Genomic DNA, 27,326 nt, shown 5'->3' with positions numbered 1-27,326 from the left:
AACTGACTCCAACCCTCACCCGCTCTCTGTCTCCCTCTCCCATTTACCACTAACCAGATCCCTGTCCTCTGCCTCCCTCTTGTCTCTGTACAATCAGCTGATTTGACCTTTAATACAGTCAGACATAATGTTGTTGTTTGGAAGGACCGTTACTGAGCAGTTGGTTTATATATGGACGGTAAACAATGTGTATTTATCACCAGGTGTAAACTGAACTAATGAATTCATTGTTTAGAATTGAGGAGCAATGACAAAGACCCAACACAACTGGCATCTGTCTGTGTGCATGGATCACTCCCTCCCACACCCTCAGCTCACTGACATAATGAAGGAGGAGTTTGCTGCTTTTAGACAGATATATCATCACCATAGTGACCAGTCAGTTTCTCTCCAGTGTGTCTGTGTGCATGTGTTTGTGTCTGTGTGTATGCGTGCGTGCGTGTCTGTGCCTGTTTGGTCACTTAATAACAGGCATGCAAATGACTAGTAAAGAACACCATCAGTGTTGTGATCTAACCTCACAGAGGACCAGAAATAACAGTGATGACAGGACAGCAGAGAGAGGAAACCCCAGGACGCGTGTCAGTCAGTCCCACAGAGCACAGTTCCTTTGTGAAGCAGAGTCAGAGGCAGGCTGTGGCTGATCTCCTGATACCCAGGCAGGGATGATGGCGATGGGAACACAGAGCAAGCGTAGCCCAGGGGAGGCCCTCTGTACTGGGCTGGCTCCTCTAGCAGGGGTGGAGGATGGAGCGGGGGCTCAGATTGATAATCAGATCTGGCCCTCTCTAATGGGCAGCAGTGGCAGCCCTGATGAATTGACTGTGTGTAGCTAGGCACCAGAACACAGCCTGGGGGGTACACAGCTCCCACTGCTCCTCAAACACATGCACACACACACAGACACATACACATAAACACACCACCCCTCCGCATGCTTTCATAGGACAGCGATGCGCCACCTGTTGCAGTCCCACCAAGGGCCCTTTCAGAGCGCACTGTGCCACATCAGGCTTGTTGTGTTGTGCCCCTTCCCCGTGCATCCTGTCTCTCCTCTGTTTTCTCATCCAATTCCCTCGCTGTCCATCTATTGTTTACACACAAAGCCACTCCTAACATATTATACATAGTCTCATAGTGTAAATGCTTTGACATCTTTTGGCACATGTAGAAAGAAACAAGACATCTCTATCTCTTTCTCCCCATTTCAGAGGCTTGTGCCTAGGGAGGCTTCCTCAAGTTCAGCCAATCACACCTGTGGGTTCAAGTTTTTCTATTTGAAAAGAGAGAGTGACGCCCCCTAGAACAGCAACGGAACAGTTCATCAGCTTCTCTATGTGACGTCCGTCCTGAATGGCTAGAGATATCATCATGTCTTCTCTATGTGACGTCCGTCCTGAATGGCTAGAGATATCATCATGTCTTCTCTATATGACGTCAGCCCTGAATGGCTAGAGATATCATCCTGTCTTCTCTATGTGACGTCCGTCCTGAATGGCTAGAGATATCATCATGTCTTCTATATATGACGTCAGCCCTGAATGGCTAGAGATATCATCCTGTCTTCTCTATGTGACGTCAGCCCTGAATGGCTAGAGATATCATCCTGTCTTCTCTATGTGACGTCCGTCCTGAATGGCTAGAGATATCATCCTGTCTTCTCTATGTGACGTCCGTCCTGAATGGCTAGAGATATCATCCTGTCTTCTCTATGTGACGTCCTCCCTGAATGGCTAGAGATATTATCCTGTCTTCTCTATGTGACGTCCGTCCTGAATGGCTAGAGATATCATCCTGTCTTCTCTATGTGACGTCCGTCCTGAATGGCTAGAGATATCATCCTGTCTTCTCTATGTGACGTCCGTCCTGAATGGCTAGAGATATCATCCTGTCTTCTCTATGTGACGTCCTCCCTGAATGGCTAGATATATCATCCTGTCTTCTCTATGTGACGTCCGTCCTGAATGGCTAGAGATATCATCCTGTCTTCTCTATGTGACGTCCATCCTGAATGGCTAGAGATATCATCCTGTCTGTCTTCTCTATGTGACGTCCGTCTTTCTTCTCTATGTGACGTCCGTCCTGAATGGCTAGAGATATCATCCTGTCTGTCTTCTCTATGTGATGTCCGTCCTGAATGGCTAGAGATATCATCCTGTCTGTCTTCTCTATGTGACGTCCTCCCTGAATGGCTAGAGATATCATCCTGTCTTCTCTATGTGACGTCAGCCCTGAATGGCTAGAGATATTATCCTGTCTTCTCTATGTGACGTCCGTCCTGAATGGCTAGAGATATCATCCTGTCTTCTCTATGTGACGTCCGTCCTGAATGGCTAGAGATATCATCCTGTCTTCTCTATGTGACGTCCGTCCTGAATGGCTAGAGATATCATCCTGTCTTCTCTATGTGACGTCCTCCCTGAATGGCTAGATATATCATCCTGTCTTCTCTATGTGACGTCCGTCCTGAATGGCTAGAGATATCATCCTGTCTTCTCTATGTGACGTCCATCCTGAATGGCTAGAGATATCATCCTGTCTGTCTTCTCTATGTGACGTCCGTCTTTCTTCTCTATGTGACGTCCGTCCTGAATGGCTAGAGATATCATCCTGTCTGTCTTCTCTATGTGATGTCCGTCCTGAATGGCTAGAGATATCATCCTGTCTGTCTTCTCTATGTGACGTCCTCCCTGAATGGCTAGAGATATCATCCTGTCTTCTCTATGTGACGTCAGCCCTGAATGGCTAGAGATATCATCCTGTCTGTCTTCTCTATGTGACGTCAGCCCTGAATGGCTAGAGATATCATCCTGTCTTCTCTATGTGACGTCCTCCCTGAATGGCTAGAGATATCATCCTGTCTTCTCTATGTGACGTCCGTCCTGAATGGCTAGAGATATCATCCTGTCTTCTCTATGTGACGTCCGTCCTGAATGGCTAGAGATATCATCCTGTCTTCTCTATGTGACGTCCGTCCTGAATGGCTAGAGATATCATCCTGTCTTCTCTATGTGACGTCAGCCCTGAATGCCTAGAGATATCATCCTGTCTGTCTTCTCTATGTGACGTCAGCCCTGAATGGCTAGAGATATCATCCTGTCTGTCTTCTCTATGTGATGTCCGTCCTGAATGGCTAGAGATATCATCCTGTCTGTCTTCTCTATGTGACGTCCTCCCTGAATGGCTAGAGATATCATCCTGTCTTCTCTATGTGACGTCCGTCCTGAATGGCTAGAGATATCATCCTGTCTTCTCTATGTGACGTCCGTCCTGAATGGCTAGAGATATCATCCTGTCTTCTCTATGTGACGTCAGCCCTGAATGGCTAGAGATATCATCATGTCTTCTCTATGTGACGTCCGTCCTGAATGGCTAGAGATATCATCCTGTCTTCTCTATGTGACGTCAGCCCTGAATGGCTAGAGATATCATCCTGTCTTCTCTATGTGACGTCCGTCCTGAATGGCTAGAGATATCATCCTGTCTTCTCTATGTGACGTCCGTCCTGAATGGCTAGAGATATCATCCTGTCTTCTCTATGTGACGTCAGCCCTGAATGGCTAGAGATATCATCCTGTCTTATCTATATGACGTCCGTCCTGAATGGCTAGAGATATCATCCTGTCTTCTCTATGTGACGTCAGCCCTGAATGGCTAGAGATATCATCATGTCTTCTCTATGTGACGTCCGTCCTGAATGGCTAGAGATATCATCCTGTCTTCTCTATGTGACGTCCTCCCTGAATGGCTAGAGATATCATCCTGTCTTCTCTATGTGACTTCCGTCCTGAATGGCTAGAGATATCATCCTGTCTTATCTATATGACGTCCGTCCTGAATGGCTAGATATATCATCCTGTCTTCTCTATGTGACGTCAGCCCTGAATGGCTAGAGATATCATCCTGTCTTCTCTATGTGACGTCCTCCCTGAATGGCTAGAGATATCATCCTGTCTTCTCTATGTGACGTCCGTCCTGAATGGCTGGAGATATCATCCTGTCTTCTCTATGTGACGTCCGTCCTGAATGGCTAGAGATATCATCCTGTCTTCTCTATGTGACGTCCGTCCTGAATGGCTAGAGATATCATCCTGTCTTCTCTATGTGACGTCCGTCCTGAATGGCTAGAGATATCATCCTGTCTTCTCTATGTGACGTCAGCCCTGAATGCCTAGAGATATCATCCTGTCTTCTTACTGAGGCAACCGGGCTAACACCAATATGCCAAAAATCAACAGGCAATCATGCAGAACATACGGAGAGAGAGCTCAGATAGAGCCGGGAGGAAGAGAAATCCACCAACCAACCAAGCTACCTCCCAGACACTAGACTCGTAGAAGCCCTAGCTACTCCCCTTAATTACAAACCTTTGCCGTTTTCTCTTAAATTAGCATGCAGTCTAAGAGCGTAGGCCCCACTTGTTTTCTAATAAGCCTCTATGTTTTTATTAACACAGTTGGAGATTTTTAACTCCATTTTAACTGGTGCTCTTTTTCAGAAACTTCGCTGTCTTTTCTCTCCAACTGTGTCTCGTTCCCTGGGCTGTGGAAGTGGAGGCTTGGAAGGAGGGTTCTGATTAAGGGCCTGTCAGTAGTGGCCCTGGAGGAGTACAGGAGATCTGAGGACCTCCTGAGGCCCACTCCACACAGACAGACACACAGACAGACACACAGATGTCTGTGTGGTCAGAGCCCAGAGAGAAAGCAAACAGAGCCCCAGGTCCAGCCTGCCCTGCAGCCAGTGAGACAGGGGGAGACAGAGTGAGGGTAACACTGCAGACAGACAGCCAGTGAGACAGAGGGAGACAGAGCGAGGGTAACGCTGCAGACAGACAGCCAGTGAGACAGAGGGAGACAGAGCGAGGGTAACGCTGCAGACAGACAGCCAGTGAGACAGAGGGAGACAGAGCGAGGGTAACGCTGCAGACAGACAGCCAGTGAGACATAGGGAGACAGAGCGAGGGTAACGCTGCAGACAGACAGCCAGTGAGACAGAGGGAGACAGAGCAAGGGTAACGCTGCAGACAGACAGCCAGTGAGACAGAGGGAGACAGAGCGAGGGTAACGCTGCAGACAGACAGCCAGTGAGACAGAGGGAGACAGAGCGAGGGTAACGCTGCAGGCAGACAGCCAGTGAGACAGAGGGAGACAGAGCGAGGGTAACGCTGCAGACAGACAGCCAGTGAGACAGAGGGAGACAGAGCGAGGGTAAGGCTGCAGACAGACAGCCAGTGAAAAATGGTGGGAAGGAAAACTAAAAGAGGGAAGGTAGGCAGAGGGAAGGCATGTCTACAGGGTATGTATGGGTGGAGATGTCTATAGGGTATGTATGGGTAGATATGTCTACAGGGTATGTATGGGTGGAGATGTCTATAGGGTATGTATGGGTAGAGATGTCTATAGGGTATGTATGGGTAGAGATGTCTATAGGGTATGTATCGGTAGATATGTCTACAGGGTATGTATGGGTAGAGATGTCTATAGGGTATGTATGGTATGTATGGGTAGAGATGTCTATAGGGTATGTATGGGTAGAGATGTCTATAGGGTATGTATGGGTAGAGATGTCTACAGGGTATGTATGGGTAGAGATATCTACAGGGTATGTATGGGTAGAGATGTCTACAGGGTATGTATGGGTAGAGATATCTACAGGGTATGTATGGGTAGAGATGTCTACAGGGTATGTATGGGTAGAAATATCTACAGGGTATGTATGGGTAGAGATATCTACAGGGTATGTATGGGTAGAGATGTCTATAGGGTATGTATGGGTAGAGATGTCTATAGGGTATGTATGGGTGGAGATGTCTATAGGGTATGTATGGGTAGAAATGTCTATAGGGTATGTATGGTATGTATGGGTAGAGATGTCTATAGGGTATGTATGGGTAGAGATGTCTATAGGGTATGTATGGGTAGAGATATCTACAGGGTATGTATGGGTGGAGATGTCTATAGGGTATGTATGGGTGGAGATGTCTACAGGGTATGTATGGGTAGAGATATCTACAGGGTATGTATGGGTAGAGATGTCTATAGGGTATGTATGGGTAGAGATATCTACAGGGTATGTATGGGTGGAGATGTCTATAGGGTATGTATGGGTAGAGATGTCTATAGGGTATGTATGGGTAGAGATGTCTATAGGGTATGTATGGGTGGAGATGTCTATGGGGTATGTATGGGTAGAGATGTCTATAGGGTATGTATGGGTGGAGATGTCTACAGGGTATGTATGGGTAGAAATGTCTATAGGGTATGTATGGGTAGAGATGTCTATAGGGTATGTATGGTATGTATGGGTAGAGATGTCTATAGGGTATGTATGGGTAGAGATGTCTACAGGGTATGTATGGGTGGAGATGTCTATAGGGTATGTATGGGTAGAGATATCTACAGGGTATGTATGGGTAGATATGTCTACAGGGTATGTATGGGTAGAGATATCTACAGGGTATGTATGGGTAGAGATGTCTACAGGGTATGTATGGGTAGAGATATCTACAGGGTATGTATGGGTGGAGAGGTCTACAGAGTATGTATGGGTAGAGATGTCTACAGGGTATGTATGGGTGGAGATGTCTACAGAGTATGTATGGGTAGAGATGTATACAGGGTATGTATGGGTAGAGATGTCTACAGGGTATGTATGGGCGGAGATGTCTACAGGGTATGTATGGGTAGAGATGTCTATAAGGTATGTATGGGTAGAGATGTATACAGGGTATGTATGGGTAGAGATGTCTATAGGGTATGTATGGGTAGAGATATCTATAGGGTATGTATGGGTAGAGATGTCTATAGGGTATGTATGGGTGGAGATGTCTACAGGGTATGTATGGGTAGAAATGTCTATAGGGTATGTATGGGTAGAGATGTCTATAGGGTATGTATGGGTAGAGATATCTACAGGGTATGTATGGGTAGAGATGTCTATAGGGTATGTATGGGTAGAGATGTCTACAGGGTATGTATGGGTAGAGATGTCTACAGGGTATGTATGGGTAGAGATGTCTACAGGGTATGTATTGGTAGAGATATCTACAGGGTATGTATGGGTGGAGAGGTCTACAGAGTATGTATGGGTAGAGATGTCTACAGGGTATGTATGGGTGGAGATGTCTACAGAGTATGTATGGGTAGAGATGTATACAGGGTATGTATGGGTAGAGATGTCTACAGGGTATGTATGGGCGGAGATGTCTACAGGGTATGTATGGGTAGAGATGTCTATAGGGTATGTATGGGTAGAGATGTCTATAGGGTATGTATGGGTAGAGATGTCTACAGGGTATGTATGGGTAGAGATGTCTATAGGGTATGTATGGGTAGAGATGTCTATAGGGTATGTATGGGTAGAGATGTCTACAGAGTATGTATGGGTAGAGATATCTACAGGGTATGTATGGGTAGAGATGTCTACAGGGTATGTATGGGTAGAGATGTCTATAGGGTATGTATGGGTAGAGATGTCTACAGGGTATGTATGGGTAGAGATGTCTACAGGGTATGTATGGGTAGAGATGTCTATAAGGTATGTATGGGTAGAGATGTCTACAGGGTATGTATGTACAAAGATTGTGGAAGATAGGAACAGACAGAGAGTGTGACTAATGTACTGTATGTGACCATTGAAAGAGGTTTTTTCTATCCTGGCTAGTAACTCTGCTACAGAGACTGTGATGAGTAGTCAGTCTGAAGAACATGAATGAGGAAGATGAGAGAATACATAATATACCTTCTCTCTTTTCTGCTCTCCTGACCTCTGATGATGATGACGAACACACCAGGGGCCTTTAGCAGCCCAAGCCAGACACAGGGAACACACATAGCTGTTTCAGTTGAATGGAATGAAATAGGAAACTGAGCACATTTTTACGTTGTGTTCTAGACCTCCCCTAGTTATTGTATTGTACACTCAAATTTCTTGCCCCAAAATGGCGTTGTTGCAGTGTGTGGCTGTAGTCTCAGCTGTGCATGGGGACAGTTGCTACTGTACAGGGGACGACAGTGGGGGTCACTAAGCCCCTGAGAGAGCTGGCATCCTGGAGGGGGTGCAGATGGGGTTTGGGGTGACTGTGTTCCTGGACAGGTGGGCGGCTGTCACCGACGTCCCGCCACCGAGCAGGTGGCCTCTGCTTCCTCCGAGGGTCACCTTCACATGGTGTACAGTACAGTAGCCACACACACACACACACACACACACACACACACACACACACACACACACACACACACACACACACACACACACACACACACACACACACACACACACACACACACACACACACACACAGTCAAATGGTTATTATACAGTATGACTCTCATTTGAACTCCTTCACACAGCACCTGGGGACCAGCCTGTAAACGGTCTCTCAAGGTTGAACCCAGCTCTTTAATTTCCCATTCAGTCCCTATTCAGACTTAGTAAGTAACTTTGGAGTGACAGACAGACAGACAGACAGACAGACAGACATACAGACAGACAGACAGACAGACAGACAGACAGACAGACAGACAGACAGACAGACAGACAGACAGAGGCAGTAGTCATTCGGTTTCCGAGTAGCGTCGTACCTTCCTTTCTCTTGTCTTTGAAGCAGATCATGAAAGGCAGACAGAGGGTCTATTCAAGATGACTATCTATGAAATAATTATCTGGGCCAACTCTTGCCCTGACATCTTCAGAAAGAGATGTTCCATTGATGATTTTTGCCCGACATCACAGTGTTGCTCTTGCCGGTGACTCTAAAACCCAATAAAGCCTAATTGAACTAACAAAGTGACATCAATAAAGACAGAATGGCTCCATAATCAGAGTGTGTGAGGACATCATAACCAGCCGGTAACATAATGGAGGGAAGAAATGGATGGCAGCCAGACAAAGACCGGCTTTATCATCCCCTTCTCCTCTCTTCATCCCTTTCTCCTCTCCTCCGCCAGACAAAGGAAAAGCTGCCATAAAAAGAGAGGTGAAAGTTTAATGCCAGTCTTAAAGTCGGTAGTGAGGGCCACTAGCTGCGTTTTACTGTACAGCTACTGTCTCCCCACAGCACAATGGCTGTGCTGACACTTTTGCCGCTCCGCTCTCCGTCGTTAGTTGGGTATCTGTTCTCTCTCTCTCCCTCTCTCCTTTTTTTCCTCCTCTCTTCTGTTCTCTCCCATCTTGGCTGGTCTCCTCTCCCTCTGGAGACTCTGGAGTGACAGGCCTCCACTCTTAATAACTGTGTGTTCCACAGTTCAGAGACACACACGCCCTATACCCTTATACTTACTCACACACACACACACACACACACACACACACACACACACACACACACACACACACACACACACACACACACACACACACACACACACACACACACACACAGAAATAATAAGTTGCAGGGTGGAAGATTGGCATTCCCATGATGCCCCTCTGTCCGACTGATCGCAAGGCTAAATGTCAGGGAAAGATATTTAATCCCATAGTAGACACACACGCACACAATCTCTCTCACTGATAAAATGTGGAGTGTGAGGCTAAATGTCAAGAGAGAAGGTTTAGATTCACAGCCCATGATTGCACCCCAACAGTCGATCAGAATAAGTGAGCTGGTCCGAAGAGAATTGTGTTAACATGCCAGCTACTGGGCTATACAGTTGGCCGCATAAAGAACTAGCCTTGCTGGGCTGGGCTGGGATATGTGGGCCACTCCCTCCAGATTGCCCTTGTGTGTTTTCTGGACCCACAGTTCAGGCTCAGCTGCATGCTTCTCATTACCCTGATTATTTGGCTAGATCTCCCATTAGCCTCCTCCCTTCACGTTGTTCTTTATTAACACATACCAACCCCTCTGTCTCTCTGCCTTTCTGTCTCTCTGCCTCTCTGTCTCTCTGCCTCTCTGTCTATCTGGGAATTGGCTGCATTATACTGTATAGTGTTGTTGGATCTTCAAGGCCAGGCCTGACATCCAGTACTGTAGGGGACTGGGATCATCTCTCTCTCTGGTGGGATTCCTTTGTACCTGACTTTGGCTGCTGCATATCTGCATCTGCATCATCTATTCTACAGAGCAGACACACACACACACACACACACACACACACACACACACACACACACACACACACACACACACACACACACACACACACACACACACACACACACACACACACACTGGAGCAGAGCTCTGTTTATCACTGTGTATCAGGGGCTCTATAAGTGTCTACATATACACCATTAGAGACATAACTCTCTAAGTTCAGGGGTGTGTGTGTGTGTGTGTGTGTGTGTGTGTGTGTGTGTGTGTGTGTGTGTGTGTGTGTGTGTGTGTGCGTGCGTGCGCGCGCGCGCGTGCGTCCCTGTGCCTGTGTGTGTTTGTATTGGAGGAATTACATTAGATGAGGCTTGCATTTTCTCAGACAGTTTTATTTGGATCTCAAATTGGCAGTGAGTCTCCCAGGCTTTGTCTTCTTTTCAAATCTGGTTGGAGAGGATGTTTAAAGGGATATTAGTGACTTGCATGCGTCTTACTAGCTACTACTGCATGTGTTTATGTATAACACATCTAGGTTCAGATATACAGAGCATGGAAAGCTGACTTCCTTTGCAAGTTACCTAGTTACACACAGAGAGACATACTCTTTAGCTAGTTACACACAGAGAGACATACTCTTTAGCTAGTTACACACAGAGAGACATACTCTTTAGCTAGTTACACACAGAGAGACATACTCTTTACCTAGTTACACACAGAGAGACATACTCTTTAGCTAGTTACACACAGAGAGACATACTCTTTAGCTAGTTACACACAGAGAGACATACTCTTTAGCTAGTTACACACAGAGAGACATACTCTTTAGCTAGTTACACACAGAGAGACATACTCTTTAGCTAGTTACACACAGAGAGACATACTCTTTAGCTAGTTACACACAGAGAGACATACTCTTTAGCTAGTTACACACAGAGAGACATACTCTTTAGCTAGTTACACACAGAGAGACATACTCTTTAGCTAGTTACACACGGAGAGACATACTCTTTAGCTAGTTACACACAGAGAGACATACTCTTTAGCTAGTTACACACGGAGAGACATACTCTTTAGCTAGCTACACACAGAGAGAAATACTCTTTAGCTAGTTACACACAGAGAGACATACTCTTTAGCTAGTTACACACAGAGAGACATACTCTTTAGCTAGTTACACACAGAGAGACATACTCTTTAGCTAGTTACACACAGAGAGACATACTCTTTAGCTAGTTACACACAGAGAGACATACTCTTTACCTAGTTACACACAGAGAGACATACTCTTTAGCTAGTTACACACAGAGAGACATACTCTTTAGCTAGTTACACACAGAGAGACATACTCTTTACCTAGTTACACACAGAGAGACATACTCTTTAGCTAGTTACACACAGAGAGACATACTCTTTAGCTAGTTACACACAGAGAGACATACTCTTTAGCTAGTTACACACACAGAGACATACTCTTTAGCTAGTTACACACAGAGAGACATACTCTTTAGCTAGCTGAATGTGTGTTGATGTCTTCCCACTCTGACTGCGTCTCAAATGGCATCCTATTCTCTAGATATGAGCCCTGGTTAAAAGTATTGCACTACGGTGCCATTGCCTCTGTCTCCTCACTAGATGTTTCCTCTGTCTCCTTACTAGATGTTACGTCTGTCTCCTTACTAGATGTTTCCTCTGTCTCCTTACTAGATGTTACCTCTGTCTCCTTACTAGATGTTTCCTCTGTCTCCTTACTAGATGTTACCTCTGTCTCCTTACTAGATGTTTCCTCTGTCTCCTTACTAGATGTTACCTCTGTCTCCTAACTAGATGTTTCCTCTGTCTCCTTACTAGATGTTACCTCTGTCTCCTAACTAGATGTTTCCTCTGTCTCCTTACTAGATGTTACCTCTGTCTCCTAACTAGATGTTTCCTCTGTCTCCTTACTAGATGTTACCTCTGTCTCCTTACTAGATGTTACCTCTGTCTCCTTACTAGATGTTACGTCTGTCTCCTTACTAGATGTTTCCTCTGTCTCCTTACTAGATGTTACCTCTGTCTCCTAACTAGATGTTTCCTCTGTCTCCTTACTAGATGTTACGTCTGTTTCCTTACTAGATGTTTCCTCTGTCTCCTTACTAGATGTTACGTCTGTCTCCTTACTAGATGTTTCCTCTGTCTCCTTACTAGATGTTACCTCTGTTTCCTTACTAGATGTTTCCTCTGTCTCCTTACTAGATGTTACGTCTGTCTCCTTACTAGATGTTTCCTCTGTCTCCTTACTAGATGTTACCTCTGTCTCCTAACTAGATGTTTCCTCTGTCTCCTTACTAGATGTTACCTCTGTCTCCTAACTAGATGTTTCCTCTGTCTCCTTACTAGATGTTACCTCTGTCTCCTTACTAGATGTTACCTCTTTCTCCTTACTATATGTTACCTCTGTCTCCTAACTAGATGTTACCTCTGTCTCCTAACTAGATGTTACCTCTGTCTCCTAACTAGATGTTACCTCTGTCTCCTAACTAGATGTTACCTCTGTCTCCTAACTAGATGTTACCTCTGTCTCCTAACTAGATGTTACCTCTGTCTCCTAACTAGATGTTACCTCTGTCTCCTAACTAGATGTTACCTCTGTCTCCTAACTAGATGTTACCTCTGTCTCCTAACTAGATGTTACCTCTGTCTCCTAACTAGATGTTACCTCTGTCTCCTAACTAGATGTTACCTCTGTCTCCTAACTAGATGTTACCTCTGTCTCCTTACTAGATGTTACCTCTGTCTTCTTACTAGATGTTTCCTCTGGCTCCTTACTAGATGGGGGGGGGGGGGTTGTGTGCATGTTTGTGTGGGTTTGACTGTGTGTGTCTGAGCGGGGGATGTATATATGATCTAGAGTGTGTGGGGGTTGCATGGCCCACTGGGCTCAGAAAATGAAAAGTCAGAGGTTCTATGATCAAATGTGTGTGTGCGTGTGTGTGTGTGTGCGTGCGTGTGTGTGTGCGTGCGTGTGTGTGTGCGTGTGTGTGTGTGTGTGCGTGCGTGCGTGCGCTTGTGTGTGTGTGCGTGCGTGCATGCGTGTGTGTGTGCGTGCGTGTGTGTGTGCGTGCGTGTGTGTGTGCGTGCGTGCGTGCGTGCGTGCGTGCGTGTGTGCTAGATGGGATGGTGGTTTGACAAACACAGGCAGACATTGCTATTTCTCTCCATAACCTTCAGAGAGAGACAGATACAAATAAAGAGAGAGAGAGAGAAATAGTTGAGGGGTATTGTCCTTAGCCTCCCCAGTACAGCCTGTGAGGGTATAGTGTAGTGAGTGTGGTCTGTTTGAGGTCTTGCCCCCTGCTAATGCATGTGAGTGTACCAGAGCTCTCTCTCTGACAGAGCAGACCACCCAGGGGCCAGGGTCAGAGGTCACCATACATAAACACAACCAGAGAAATAGACTAACTGGCCTCTCTGATCCGATGGACTGGACACTGGACTGGACTAGACTGGACTGGACACCGGACTGGACTAGACTGGACTGGACACCGGACTGGACTAGACTGGACTGGACACTGGACTGGACTAGACTGGACTGGACACTGGACTGGACTAGACTGGACTGGACACTGGACTGGCTGGAGCCACTGGGACTAACACTACTAAGAGTTCTAACAGTCAACCACTCTGGCTCTGTCTCATATCCCATCATACTCCCTCCTAGCTCCTACCTCTCTTTTCACTTACTGTCAGCAGCACTGTGACAAGATTACTTACTGTGTCATATAGACAGACTGCCCCCTACCCTCCATTTGTGTATTGAATGTCTCACTGTGATCCACTTCCATATTTATGGGATATTCTACAGCTTGTGTCACAGTTTGTGTTCATGTTAGATAGAACCATACTGGTCCCAGAGAAATAGACAGCATCTGCCATGGTGGAATGGATTCAGTCCAGGCATTTCTTGCATAGTTGGGGTGCAACATGTTTAGGGTCATTTTGGCTAGATAGAGCATTATGTATTGGCGCCGGAATGGAAGCATGTTGTGAAATTCGATTTGATCCATCCAATATTGCTATTTGGTAGTGGACGGTTGACCATGACTAATGTTATGCGCTCTCTCTCTCTCTCTCTCTCTCTCTCTCTCTCTCTCTCTCTCTCTCTCTCTCTCTCTCTCTCTCTCTCTCTCTCTCTCTCTCTCTCTCTCTCTCTCTCTCTCTCTCTCTCTCTCTCTCTCTCTGCTGCATCAGAAATGGCACCCTGTTCCCTATGTAGTGCACTACTTCTGACCAGGGCCCATAGGGGACGCAGGCTATATCTCTGCCTGAGCCTCCGCTGAGCCCTGGGCTCCAATTAATCCCATGGTGCCTCAGGGTGGTTGGTATGGTGACCGGGTGTAGCAGACAGGGTTGGTATGATGACCAGCAGGCAGACAGGGTCTAGCTCCAGAGAGAGCTGTGAATCCCAGGTGAAAGGTGGGATAGACTTTCTGATTCGCTTCAGCACACAGAATTACAGCCCTCCCCACCACCTCCCCGCCACCGCCTGGCATCCACTCTCTTTTCTCTATCTCTCTTTCTCTCTCTCACTCTCCCCCTCCATCCTTCCCCCCCTCTCTCCATCTCTCTCTCTCTCTTCCCTGTGACAGAGAGGATTCTGTGATGTATTTATGACCAGTAAGCTTGTAAGGCCCCAGCCTTTATTCTGTTGTTCTCTTTCACTTTAAACTATAGTTTTCTGATGACCTGTTCCTCCTCCTCACTTTCTTTATAGTCTACACGTTATTTCTTTCTTTTTTGACTATTTTTGCAAGACGGACAGGAGGGCAGTGCAAATGAATAAGAGGCTCAATAGCTGGCTCAGTCATAGGGGGATCGATGGGTTTGGTCTGTTTTGTTGAACTGTGATAGCACTGAGGTGACAGGGCTGGAAGAGGGAAAGAGAGGCATGTCCAAGTGATCTGCTGTATGAGGTCAGTCTGGCATGAGGCGTGACGGGCAGGGCAGCCTGTCCTTGGACCCCTCTCCTCCCCTCTCTGGTTCGCTGGACAGATGGACAAGCGCTCCCCTCATCAATACTGTCACCTCTGCCAGACTCCAGAGTCCCAGACCAGTCAGAGTCATCCCATACACCGGCTCACAGAGGACCTGTCCTCTCCTGCTCTGCTTTTATATTTGATCTCCACCTATATTCTTCATACAGGAAGAGAGGATTTCACAAAGAGTAACTTTTAGCTGTTGGTTGCTTAAGGAGCTATAGTGCTACAGAACTAAGTTCTAGTTTTACTGAAGACCGTATGAAACTGTTGAATCAGAATAGAAGGACCGATGTAGTCTATCTAAGCCAGTGGATTATGCAGTGGAATAATGTGATCTTGTCAGCCAGGCAGTGAGCAGCTATCCTATCTGTTGAGCTGGGCTGGGATGATGATTGTCAGTGAAACTGAAGTTAACTGCTCTGCTTCCTCACATTGCCTCCTTCATCAATCTGCCATGTTTCCTGCTACAGTTATTGCCTTAACTGTGAGAGGAGAGTGGTTTGATCCACAGGTTGATAGGCTGCTTGCCTTTTCCCTCTCCCTTGTTTCTCGTTCTCTCTCTCCGTCTCTCATCTTTCTTTAAGCATGATTATGTAAAGATGGAAAGATGGAAAGAAAGATTAAACATGCTAGATAAAATACTCTGTTTTGGCCCTGATACTCAGCTGAGAGTATCCGTAACTTAGAAGTGACTTCTAAGTTAAGATGACAGACGATGGGTCCGACCGATGGCGCCTCGCCTCGAGCCGAGTCGTACGCGACGCGTATGTGGCAGGGGCTCCTAACGATCACGGATTACAAAAAGAAAGCCATCCACGTCGCGGACAACAACACCGCCCTACCGGACAAGCTAAACACCTTTTTCTCACGCTTCGAGCACAACGACGACTCTGAGCTGCCGAGGAGAGCCCCTGAAGACAACGAGGTCTGTGTACTTACGTTCTCCACAGAGGACTAATGTAAGTCATTCAAACGTTGTTAAGCCTGGCAAGACGGCCCAGACGGCATCCCTAGGCGCGCCCTCAGAACATGTGCAGACCAGCTGGCTGTTGTGTTTTCAGACATTTTTTCTCTCTTTCTATGGCAGGCCGTTATCAAATCAAATGTTATTTGTCACATGCGCCGAATACAACAGGTGTAGACCGTACAGTGAAATGCGTACTTACAAGCCCTTAACCAACAAAGCAGTTTTAAAAAAATCTCCCAAAAAGTAAGAGATAAGAAAAACAAATAATTAAAGAGCATCAGTAAATAACAATAGCGGGGCTATATACAGGGGGTAACGGTACAGAGTCAATGTGTCAATGTGCGGGATGCACCGGTGTCGAGGTAATTGAGGTAATTATGTACATATATGTAGAGTTATTAAAGTGGCTATGTTTAGATAATAACAGAGAGTAGCAGCGTGGGGGGGATCTTACTCACATCAGCTGCTGAAAGCGTGATCACACAGCCGAGAGCTGATGCTCTCATGCATGTTTCAGTGTTACTTGCCTCGAAGCGAGCATAGAAGTTATCTGGTAGGCTCGTGTCACTGGGCAGCTCTCGGCTGTGCTTCCCTTTGTAGTCTGTAATAGTTTGCAAGCCCTGCAACATCCGACGAGCACGGTGTAGTATGATTCAATCCTAGTCCTGTATTGACGCTTTGCTTGTTTGATGGTTCGTCGGAGGGCATAGCAGGATTTCTTATAAGCTTCCGGGTTAGAGTCCCGCTTCTTGAAAGCGGCAGCTCTACCCTTTAGCTCAGTGCGAATGTTGCCTGTAATCCATGGCTTCTGGTTGGGGTATGTACGAAAAGTCACTGTGGGGACGACGTCCTCGATGCACTTATTGATAAAGCCAGTGACTGATGTGGTGTACTCCTCAATGCCATCAGAAGAATCCCGGAACATATTCCAGTCTTTACTAGCAAAACAGTTCTGTAGTTTAGCATCTGCTTCATCTGACCACTTTTTTATAGACTGAGTCACTGGTGCTTCCTGCTTTAATTTTTGCTTGTAATCAGGAATCAGGAGGATAGAGTTATGGTCAGATTTGCCAAATGGAGGGCGAGGGAGAGCTTTGTATGTGTCTCTGTGTGTGCAGTAAAGTGGTCTAGAATATTTTTCCTTCTGGTTGCACATGCTGATAGAAATGAGGTAAAACGGATTTAAGTTTCCCTGCATAAAAGTCCCCGGCCACTAGAAGCGCCGCCTCTGGATGATCGTTTTCCTGTTTGCTTATGGCGGAATACAGCTCATTGAGTGCGGTTTTAGTGCCAGCCTCGGTCTGTGGTGGTATGTAGATGAAAAATACAGATGAAAACTCTCTAGGTAGATAGTGTGGTCTACAGCTTATCATGAGATAATCTACCTCAGGCAAGCAAAACCCTGAGACTTCCTTAGATATTGTGCACCAGCTATTGTTTACAAATATGCATAGGCCCCCGCTCCGTGTCTTACCAGAGGCTGCTGTTCTGTGCTGCCGATAGAGTGTATAACCCGTCAGCTGTATGTTCTGAATGTCGTCGTTCAGTCACGACTCGGTGAAACTTAAGATATTACAGTTTTTAATGTCCCGTTGGTAGGATATACATGCTTTCAGTTCGTCCCATTTATTTTCCAGCGAGTGAACGTTAGTTATCAGAACGGAAGGCAAGGGCAGATTAGCCACTCGTCCCCTGATCCTCACAAGGCATCCTGATCTCTTTCCGCGAAACCTGCGTTTCCTTTTCCAGCGAACCACTACTGGGCCTGGTTGGGTGTCCGTAGTATATCCCTCGCATCCGACTCATTTAAGAACTCCTCATCCAATTTGAGGTGAGTAATCCCAGTTCTGATGTCCAGAAGCTCTTTTCGGTCATAAGAGACCGTAGTAGCAAAATTATGTACAAAACAAGTTACGAACAACGCAAAAAACCAAACAAAATAGCACGTGGTTAAGAGCCAGTAAGACGGCAACCCTACCCTCCGGCTCCATCTTTGATCCCCACCTGCTTCAAGATGTCCACTATCATCCTCGTTCCTAAGAAAAGGAAAGTGACTGAATGAACTGAATGACTCCTGACCCGTAACACTCACTTGCGTCACCATGAAGTGCTACGAGAGGCTAATCAAAGACTGCATCACCTCCTCCCTCCCCGACACACTCAACCCTCTCCAATTCGCCTACTGCCCTGACGGATCCACTGACGACGCAATTGCCATTTCACTGCACACTGCCCTCACCCATCTGGACAAAAGGAATGCATAGGTGAGGATGCTGTTCATCGACTACAGCTCAGCATTCAATTCCATAGTGCCCTCTATGCTCACATCAAAGCTCACAGCCCTGGGTCTGAACTCCTCCTTATACGACTGGGTCCTGGACTTTAGACGTGCCTCCCCAGGTGGTGAAGGTAGGCAACATTACCTCACTCAACACTCATTCTCAACACGGGGGCCAAAACAAGCATGCGTCCTCAGTTCCCTTCTCTACTCTCTGTATACCCATTACTGCGTGGCCTCACACTGCTACAACTCCATCATCATGTTTGCTGATGACACTCCAGGAGTAAGCCTGAATACCAACAACAACTAGACGGCGTACAGGGAGGAGGTAGGCGGTCTGACGGCGTGGTGCCAGGTAAACAACCTTCCCTCAACGTCAGCAAAACAAAGGAGCTGATTGTGAACTTTGGCAGGAACAAGATTGGGCACACTCACTTTCTCATCAATGGGGCCGCCGTGGAGACAAGTTCCTTGGCGTGCACATCTACTAGCAGCTGAAATGGTTCAGAAATCCAGCCAGTTCCAGAGGGCCCTCACAGTGTTCTACAGGTGCACCATTGAGAGCATATTGTCGGGCTGCATCACAGCCTGGTACGGAAACTCCACCGCCGTTGACCACAATGCTCTACAGAGGGTGGTTCGCTCAGCCGAACGCACCATTGGGTGCTCACTGCCTGCCCTCCAGGACACCTACAACACCAGGTTTCGCAGGAAAACCAAGAAGATCATCAGGGATCCCATAGTATAAAATGAGACGTTATGATATTCTCTGCAGCCCATGCCTTATTGACGGAGACAAAATAATCCTCTCTACAGCCATAATAAGGCTATGTGGTGTTGCTGCAGAAGAACCCTCACACAGCGTGAGTTGAGCCATTCAGTGGGAGTCACACTGACCTCGGTCTCCTCATTTACACTGGATCCATGTACCACAGTTAGAGAAGAGTAGCAGCTGGATATAGGAAAGTATAAATCAGAAGGATAATGCTATGCATATTTATTTTTTATTTTACTAGGCAAGTCAGTTAAGAACAAATTCTTATTTTCAATGACGGCCTAGGAACAGTGGGTTAACTGCCTTGTTCAGGGGCAGAACGACAGATTTTTACCTTGTCAGCTCTGGATTTGATCTTGCAACCTTTCTGTTACTAGTCCAACGCTCTAACCACGAGGCTGCCTGCCGCCCTCTCCTGCACACATGTACAGAAGAGGGAAACGTGAGAAGACCACATGACTAGACGTTGAAGGCGAAAGTTATAAGTAATGCATGCGACACAACACACATACGCTGCACACACACAACACACACAACACAGACACACGCTGCACACACACAACACACACAACACAGACACACAACACACACGCTGCACACACATTTCCGGAACATGAACTGACATATGATGACAACAGAGCCAGTGAAGCCATAACCGTGACAACTCATCCATTCGTATATTCATACTGCATATCAGCCTCTGTACATTGTGCAGGCCAACCTATATGCTGTATGTACACAATGCACAGCTCATGGTACTCCATGGATGTTTGTAAATGACGTGGTAACCCTGTCCTCCAGTGTAGGGACTGGAGGCTCAGAGAGAGCGCTTAGTCTGGCCAGTGTGCCATTCATACATACAATACGCCAGCAGCCTGCCTTCCTGAACGGGCTGAAACGTGCATGAAACGAGCTTAGCTACTATCAGCCCAGCATCACCCCCAGTCATCAGGCCTCTCTCTCACTCTGCAGGGCTGCTGGGGGTGAGATAAGGGAATTGACACCCTGCCCCCCCCCCCCCCCCCTTCGCTTCTTATCCACTGTTGTAGGTCTTATAGGGACAGGAGGCACAGACGTGGAGCTACACAGAGTGTCATTTATATTCTTTTTAAATTGGCTGTGATTTTTCCATTGAGATAAGTGTTCTGGGACCATCTGTTTTGTGGCTGGAAGGCAGAGGCCTGAGTTGTGTGGCAGGCAGCAGAGATAGAAGGAGGGGGAGAGACTGGAGGAGAGAGAGGGAGAGGGAGAGACAGAGAGAAAGGAGAGGAGGAGGGATGGAGTGAGAGAGAGAGAAGGAGTGAGAAACAGAGAGAGAAGGGGTGAGAGAAAGAGAGCGAGAGAGAGAGAGAGAGGAGTGAGAAACAGAGAGAGAAGGGGTGAGAGAGAGTGAGAGGAAAAGAGAGAGAAGGGGTGAGAGAGAGAGAGAGTCACAAACTCTTCTTTACCTGTCTCCCAAACAATACTCACGGGTCCACCCATCACCCTCTGTGATAGGCTGGTAGACCAGACTAGGTACACATTGTGTTATTATAAATGCCAACATAATCAGGACATGACACAGTGTTTGACAAACGTTCACTCATAAAACTTCTCTACCAGTTTGACCTGTACTGCCATGACCTTTCTACCTGATTAATTACCATTGGAATGTAATTACACGTTCACATCATCGTAATGCATAGATAGAGAACAGAATGGTAATGAAAGATAGACTGGGAGCTGCTTACGAGCGGTGTAGTGGGATGATGACCTAACTCCCTCTTCCTGGTTCCTCATTGACAGTCTGAGGGGTACGTACCCCAGGCCCGACCGGGATTCAGAGAGGCACGGCCCTGCCGTGCGTCTGCGTGAGAACGTGAGCGGGGGAGAGAGCACTGGCGGCGGAGGGGGAGATTGGGGTGCGATGAATCTCAATCCGAGTGCTGTGCGTGGCAGATTTACATTTAAAGTAGTTTTAGAGCACGCCCCACTTCCTGATGTGTGCTCCACTCTGCCAGGGGCTGGAGGGGCAGGCTTATCACAGAGTCATCAATTCACACGTGATGCACTCTGATAGACCCTGGCTACGCTACGCTACGTTACCACTGTACGAGGCAGCCTAACACCTCTGTATTCAGACAGACAGACAGGGGAGAGATGAGGTGGCGTCTAATAGAGAATACCTCTTGAAGTGTAATTATATTACATGTAGAAGCTTGCTGTTTTGACAGCTCTGTGTGGGTCCACGGGACGCGAGATGTGTGTAGATCAACATCCCTGCTGCCTAAATTTGTTTTGTGTTTCAAAGAAAGAAATAGCGCCCCTTGTGTGCACTGCCGGTAATACCGTATAATACCATAAGGAATGGTACAGCAACGGTATGAAAATCTGGAAACCGCCCAATCATAGTCTGTGTATTTGTATATGTGTATATGTGTGTGTGTGTGTGTGTGTGTGTGTGTGTGTGTGTGTGTGTGTGTGTGTGTGTGTGTGTGTGTGTGTGTGTGTGTGTGTGTGTGTGTGTGTGTGTGTGTGTGTGTGTGTGTGTGTGTGTGTGTGTGTGTGTGTGTGTGTGTGTGTGCTGTATATGTATCCAGTAGTAGGCCTGTGTGTCCACATTAGTACACTCTATGTGTGTGTTTTTGGTGACATGGTGTTGGTGTTGTAGGACTGTGACAGCTGAGGGCTCTGATGGGTAATTAATAACAGCAGGGGTTGCCTCCCTCCTGTGCCTCCACTGTGCCTCCCTCCTGTGCCTCCACTGTGCCTCCACTGTGCCTCCCTCCTGTGCCTCCACTGTGCCTCCACTGTGCCTCCCTCCTGTGCCTCCACTGTGCCTCAACTGTGCCTCCACTGTGCCTCCACTGTGCCTCCACTGTGCCTCCATGGCCCAACCAGCTCACCCCCCTGATCTTCAAAGACGCCTGCCTCATCTCTACCTCTCCTCTCGAGGCCTGATGGTTTGTAGAGAGAGAAAAACCCAGAGTGTGGTATTAATCAAAGGGCTGGGTGTCCTGGAGAATAGGGCCAGTGTTAGGGGGGTGTCCTGGAGAATAGGGCCAGTGTTAGGGGGGTGTCCTGGAGAATAGGGCCAGTGTTAGGGGGGTGTCCTGGAGAATAGGGCCAGTGTTAGGAGGCGTCCTGGAGAATAGGGCCAGTATTGGGGGTGTCCTGTGGAGTAGGGCCAGTATTGGGGGTGTTCTGTGGAATAGGGCCAGTGTTAGGGGGGTGTCCTGGGGAATAGGGCCAGTGTTAGGGTGGTGTCCTGGGGAATAAGGCCAGTGTTAGGGGGCGTCCTGGAGAATAGGGCCAGTGTTAGGGGGGTGTCCTGGGGAATAGGGCCAGTGTTAGGGGGGTGTCCTGGGGAATAGGGCCAGTGTTAGGGGGTGTCCTGGGGAATAGGGCCAGTGTTAGGGGGTGTCCTGGGGAATAGGGCCAGTGTTAGGAGGCGTCCTGGAGAATAGGGCCAGTATTAGGGGGTGTCCTGGGGAATAGGGCCAGTGTTACGGGGGGTGTCCTGAGGAATAGGGCCAGTGTTAGGGGGGTGGCAGCAGCTCTCCTATTACAGCTAGAACACCAAGGTAAATGTTTCATTCTCCACTACGCTACTGACACAAATGCATGGAGTGTGGGGGAGTTGTAACTGTTGCTTCTTCTTCTGAAGCTGGTTTGGTGGGATTCTCTAGCAGCAGTAGTAGAAGTGTTGAGGAGAATTCAACAGAGCTGATCATATGGATCAGCCCCAACCACAACTAGTTCCCTCTACTGGCCAGATAGGAGAAGTCTGAGTCTCTCTCTCTCTCTTTCTTTCTCTGTCTCTGACTGAGGGGACTTGGTTCCTGTGGACCTATGGCTGTGGAACTGAGCTCCTGAGCCTGTCTCTGAGCTACTGTCAGTCACTCACTCAGGGCCAGGCTCCTCTCCTCCAGGTTCATTGTGGATTCTCAGCAGCAGACACAGTCCCCCCCTCTGCCTCCCTCATATCTCTCTCTCTCCCTCGCCCACTTTTTCTTAATGAACAAACCTGATTGAGTGAATACCATTACTTCTGTAAATGAATGATTCCTCAAGGACTGGGCAGGTTGTACACCATCCACGGGGTAAAGCGTATTATCGGCCGGTACACGCCACGCCACTGAGAGGTGTGTGTGTGTGCATGCGTGTGCGTGTCTGTGCGCGTGTGTGTCATGGACTGTGCTGTGTTTCCATAATAATCAGGCACGTTTAGGCTTCTGAAACAGAGGGCCTGCTGTCACACTGCTTTGATAACAGAGCAGTTAGAATTTTCCCTCCATGTATAAATATGTGTAATTCTGATAAGATTAATTGAAACGCCTAAGTTTACAGAGATATACTGTAGGTGAAGAACAGAGAGAAAGAGAGAGAGAGAGAGAGAGGGAGAGAGAGAGAGAGAGAGAGAGAGAGAGAGAGAGAGGGGGAGAGAGCCTATTTCTTTGCAAAGTGTGCCTTTTCAGGCTTGTGCTTCAGACGTAGCTACTTCAGAGAGCAGAGGAATCTAAGGCTCTTTCCAGCATGTCTTTCCAGCATGTCTTTCCAGCATGTCTTTTCAGCATGTCTTTCCAGCATGTCTTTCCAGCATGTCTTTCCAGCATGTCTTTCCAGCATGTCTTTCCAGCATGTCTTTTCAGCATGTCTTTCCAGCATGTATTTTCAGCATGTCTTTCCAGCATGTCTTTCCAGCATGTCTTTCCAGCATGTCTTTCCAGCATGTCTTTCCAGCATGTCTTTTTAGCATGTCTTTCCAGCATGTCTTTCCAGCATGTCTTTCCAGCATGTCTTGAATTGAAAACAGCATCTTCCTAACACTGCCTCCCTATAAAAAGCTGAGTGGATAACTTTTCACAGAGGCGATAAATAAGGTGCGGGGCCTCTGACACGAAAGCCTCACCCCAATTTCCAATGCTCTTGAGGAGATCAGACATTTGATTGTCGACCTTATCTCTTCCCGTCCCATCTTTTAGTCTAATGTGGAGGCTACATTCTAAGACGCACGGTTCCTGTATTTCTGAAGGACAAACAGAGAACGCATCTCCACGGAAACAAACAGCATGCCCATACAGAATCCATTTAACCAGTGTGTCTGGGCGTTCATTAAAAAGACATCATATTGTTTGATTGCCTCGACAGAGTGCTGAAGTCTGCAATAGTCTCCTAGACAGCCAGGTGACCTTCAGAGGACATTCGTCACAAAAGGCTTGAATCATCATATACTGTACATTATCCTATAGCTGCTCAATACTTAGCCATTCTTTGTTCATAGAGTTGTATTGGAGTCATCAACTATGCTGATGACTCGGGGGATATACAACGTGCCATAAACCAGACTTATCTTAGTTTCCTCCAGAGAGTAGTTTTATCAGAGGACTAAACCCCATCAAAATCCCACATTTGTAAATGTACAGTAGAAGATATGAAGGATTCCTATGTTAGTTTGCAGATAGTGAAAGGGGGATGAACGATGGAATGACAGAATGAGAGAGGAGAGTTAGGAAGAGCGAAAGTGAGGGATCTGGAGACCGATGAAGCGAGAGAGAGAGAGAGAGAGGGAGGAGAGGAAGGTAATTCCCTGGCACCCATCTCTAGCTCCAACCGACTGGTGGTGAGAGGAGAAGGGGGAGAAAAATAGAAAGAGTGAGGGATTGAGGATGGCAGGGTTTGAGTGACGTCTCTCATTAGAAGGTGCTGTCAGGGGCCACAGAGTGGGACTGGTGGGACCCCTCCTTCATTTCCCCCTCTCTCCCTCCCTCCCCTCTCCCTCTCCATTGGCCCCTGAGATACGTCCTGGGAAGGGAGATGATTGATGAGCAATAGCAAGATAAACAGGAACCAGGTCCCGTGAGCAACCCTGGAAAATGATGCATGCACCGTTATAAATAAAACCATGACAAAAGTGTAACTACAAAACAACAACACCAAACCAATGCAAAACTGTTTTTTTTTTAATTCGCAAAGTAGCATTGGAAAATAGCAAGGTCTTTTTTTTTCTTTGTAGAGAGTTTTGAGCATTTGTTTTTGTTTGTTTATTTAAAAAGAGGCGAGAGAAGCGATTGCACTCTTAACTGTAGCTTGTGTGCAGTGAGTATGGGGCTAACAAGCCTGAACAGCTGCTACGATGAGCACCCAACAGAGGCAGACCCCAACACCCAGCACTGAGGCAACAACCTGCACTCATTTGGGATTGCTCCAGAAAATGGCAGCTGTGTGTGTGTGTGTGTGTGTGTGTGTGTGTGTTTGTGTGTGTGTGTGTGTGTGTGTGTGTGTGTGTGTGTGTGTGTGTGTGTGTGTGTGTGTGTGTGTGTGTGTGTGTGTGTGTGTGTGTGTGTGTGTGTGTGTGTGTGTGTGTGTGTGCAGAATGTTTATGAATTCAGGATAAAGAGCCCTGACAAGTGTTTGGTCAGCCAAGCACATGCTATCCGTGCTCAACTTCTCACTAATTGTTGAGCAACTCAATAATGTTTCATGAATGATACAGCCTCCTTCTTTCTGTTCATGTTTTAACACTGTACTCCAAACGCCCCGTCTGACAAATGGAGCTGTAAAGGCATATTATCATCAAATAGTTACATGATATCATTATATTGTATCATTATGAAGCAAGAAGCTGTGGTCTGATGAAGGGAGGATGAATTATGAATGGAATGTGAGGGAAGATCTCTTCTTCCCCCAAGGGACTTTACACACACCACCACAACTCATTTCACTGGATGAATGTGAGATAAAAAAGCTGCCTCAGCCTTTACACACACACACACACACACACACACACACACACACACACACACACACACACACACACACACACACACACACACACAGGCATGCACGCAGGCACACAGGCATGCACGCACTCACACACAGGCATGCACGCAGGCATGCACGCAGGCATACACTCACACTCACACACAAACACACACAGGCATGCACGCACAGAAACTCGCACACGCACACACCGGTTCTACATGTAATTTACTCTGTGGTAGAAGTGTCACTTTCATATGGAGAAATGTATGCGGAAGGTTTGCTTTGTTCATTGTCAAACTGTGAAGAGGAATGCAGAAAAACATCATAAAGAAGTCTTGTCATCTAAAGTCGCTGGTGCATTTCTGCCTGGCAGTAGACTTGTGTTGAGACTTTGTACATCTCTAAAATGAGTCCCACAGCAGTGGCTTTGAATTAAAATTCTCTCTCTCTCTCCCTCTCTTTCTCTCTCTCTCTCTCTCTCTCTCTCTCTCTCTCTCTCTCTCTCTCTCTCTCTCTCTCTCTCTCTCTCTCTCTCTCTCTCTCTCTCTCTCTCTCTCTCTCTCTCTCGCTCTCTCTCTCTCTCTCTCTCTATCTATCTATCTCTCACACTCTTTCTCTCTCTGATCCAGGCCACAGAATGGGTCGATGATCTTGTACAACAGGAAGAAGGTGAAGTACAGAAAGGATGGCTACTGTTGGAAGAAGAGGAAAGATGGGAAGACCACGCGGGAGGATCACATGAAGCTCAAAGTCCAGGGAGTGGAGGTAAGGAACGAGGGAGGGAGGGAGGGAGGGAGGGAGGGAGGGAGGGAGGGAGGGGGGGGGGAAGTATGGGACCTGGTCTGACCTGGACACGACACTGAGTTGTCCTCCCCTGACTGTAAGGGCGAGACAGCCAAGCTACATGCTGAAGTTGGGTCCTAGCCCTGCTATCTCCCAGGAGCTACGCAGAGCAGGGAAACATGCAGCACAACAATAGTTGTTCCCTGGGAAGGCAGCGGAGTGGAACCGATTGTTTGTACCTTATTAAGGCGCAGGATGTTGCCTTTGCTCTCCAGAGCCTACATTAATCTTCTCTCCTCCCTCACTAGCTAGTACACACCATGCTGAGCCCAACTCCGCATTCTGCCCCTATCCTCACTCCCCTCTATGCCCCCTAACCAGCAGGCACCACACAGGCCCAGTCTCAACCGGGTTCACGCCGGGCCAGCCTGGGTTAGCGGTGCAGTGCTGGCACCATGGTTGATTTATCAGCGGTGACACACATGAAAAGAAGCGTCTCCCATCTAGGGCCTGACTCACTCCCCTCCCTTCCTTTTTTATAGGGCTGGGGGGGAAATCTAGTTTTGTTTCACTTGCAGGCTTAGCCCTAGGCAATGGTGCCAGAGGCACAGGAGTGTGGATGGGTAGGGGTGTCAGGGATGGGTGTATCCATCTACACACAAGCACACACTCACACGCATACCTCAGGGAGTGGCGGGTGCCGTGTGTGACAGAGACATACCCCA

General features: G+C 47.3%; 1 protein-coding gene across 9 annotated transcripts in view; it reads left to right on the top strand.

The window, feature by feature from the left end:
• Nucleotides 1-27,326, top strand: part of LOC139542501 (calmodulin-binding transcription activator 1-like) — a 505,455-nt gene that overhangs the window by 247,599 nt on the left and 230,530 nt on the right. For all 9 annotated transcript variants that reach the window (XM_071347989.1, XM_071347995.1, XM_071347990.1 and 6 more), the window contains one exon: nucleotides 26,448-26,583. In XM_071347989.1, coding sequence (XP_071204090.1) covers nucleotides 26,448-26,583 — 136 coding nt within the window. The remainder of the gene's footprint in view (nucleotides 1-26,447; nucleotides 26,584-27,326) is intronic.

Source organism: Salvelinus alpinus, chromosome 17 (genome assembly GCF_045679555.1).
Source record: "Salvelinus alpinus chromosome 17, SLU_Salpinus.1, whole genome shotgun sequence".
NCBI classification, from domain to species: Eukaryota; Metazoa; Chordata; class Actinopteri; order Salmoniformes; family Salmonidae; genus Salvelinus; species Salvelinus alpinus.
This window is presented reverse-complemented; position numbering and strand designations above follow the sequence as displayed.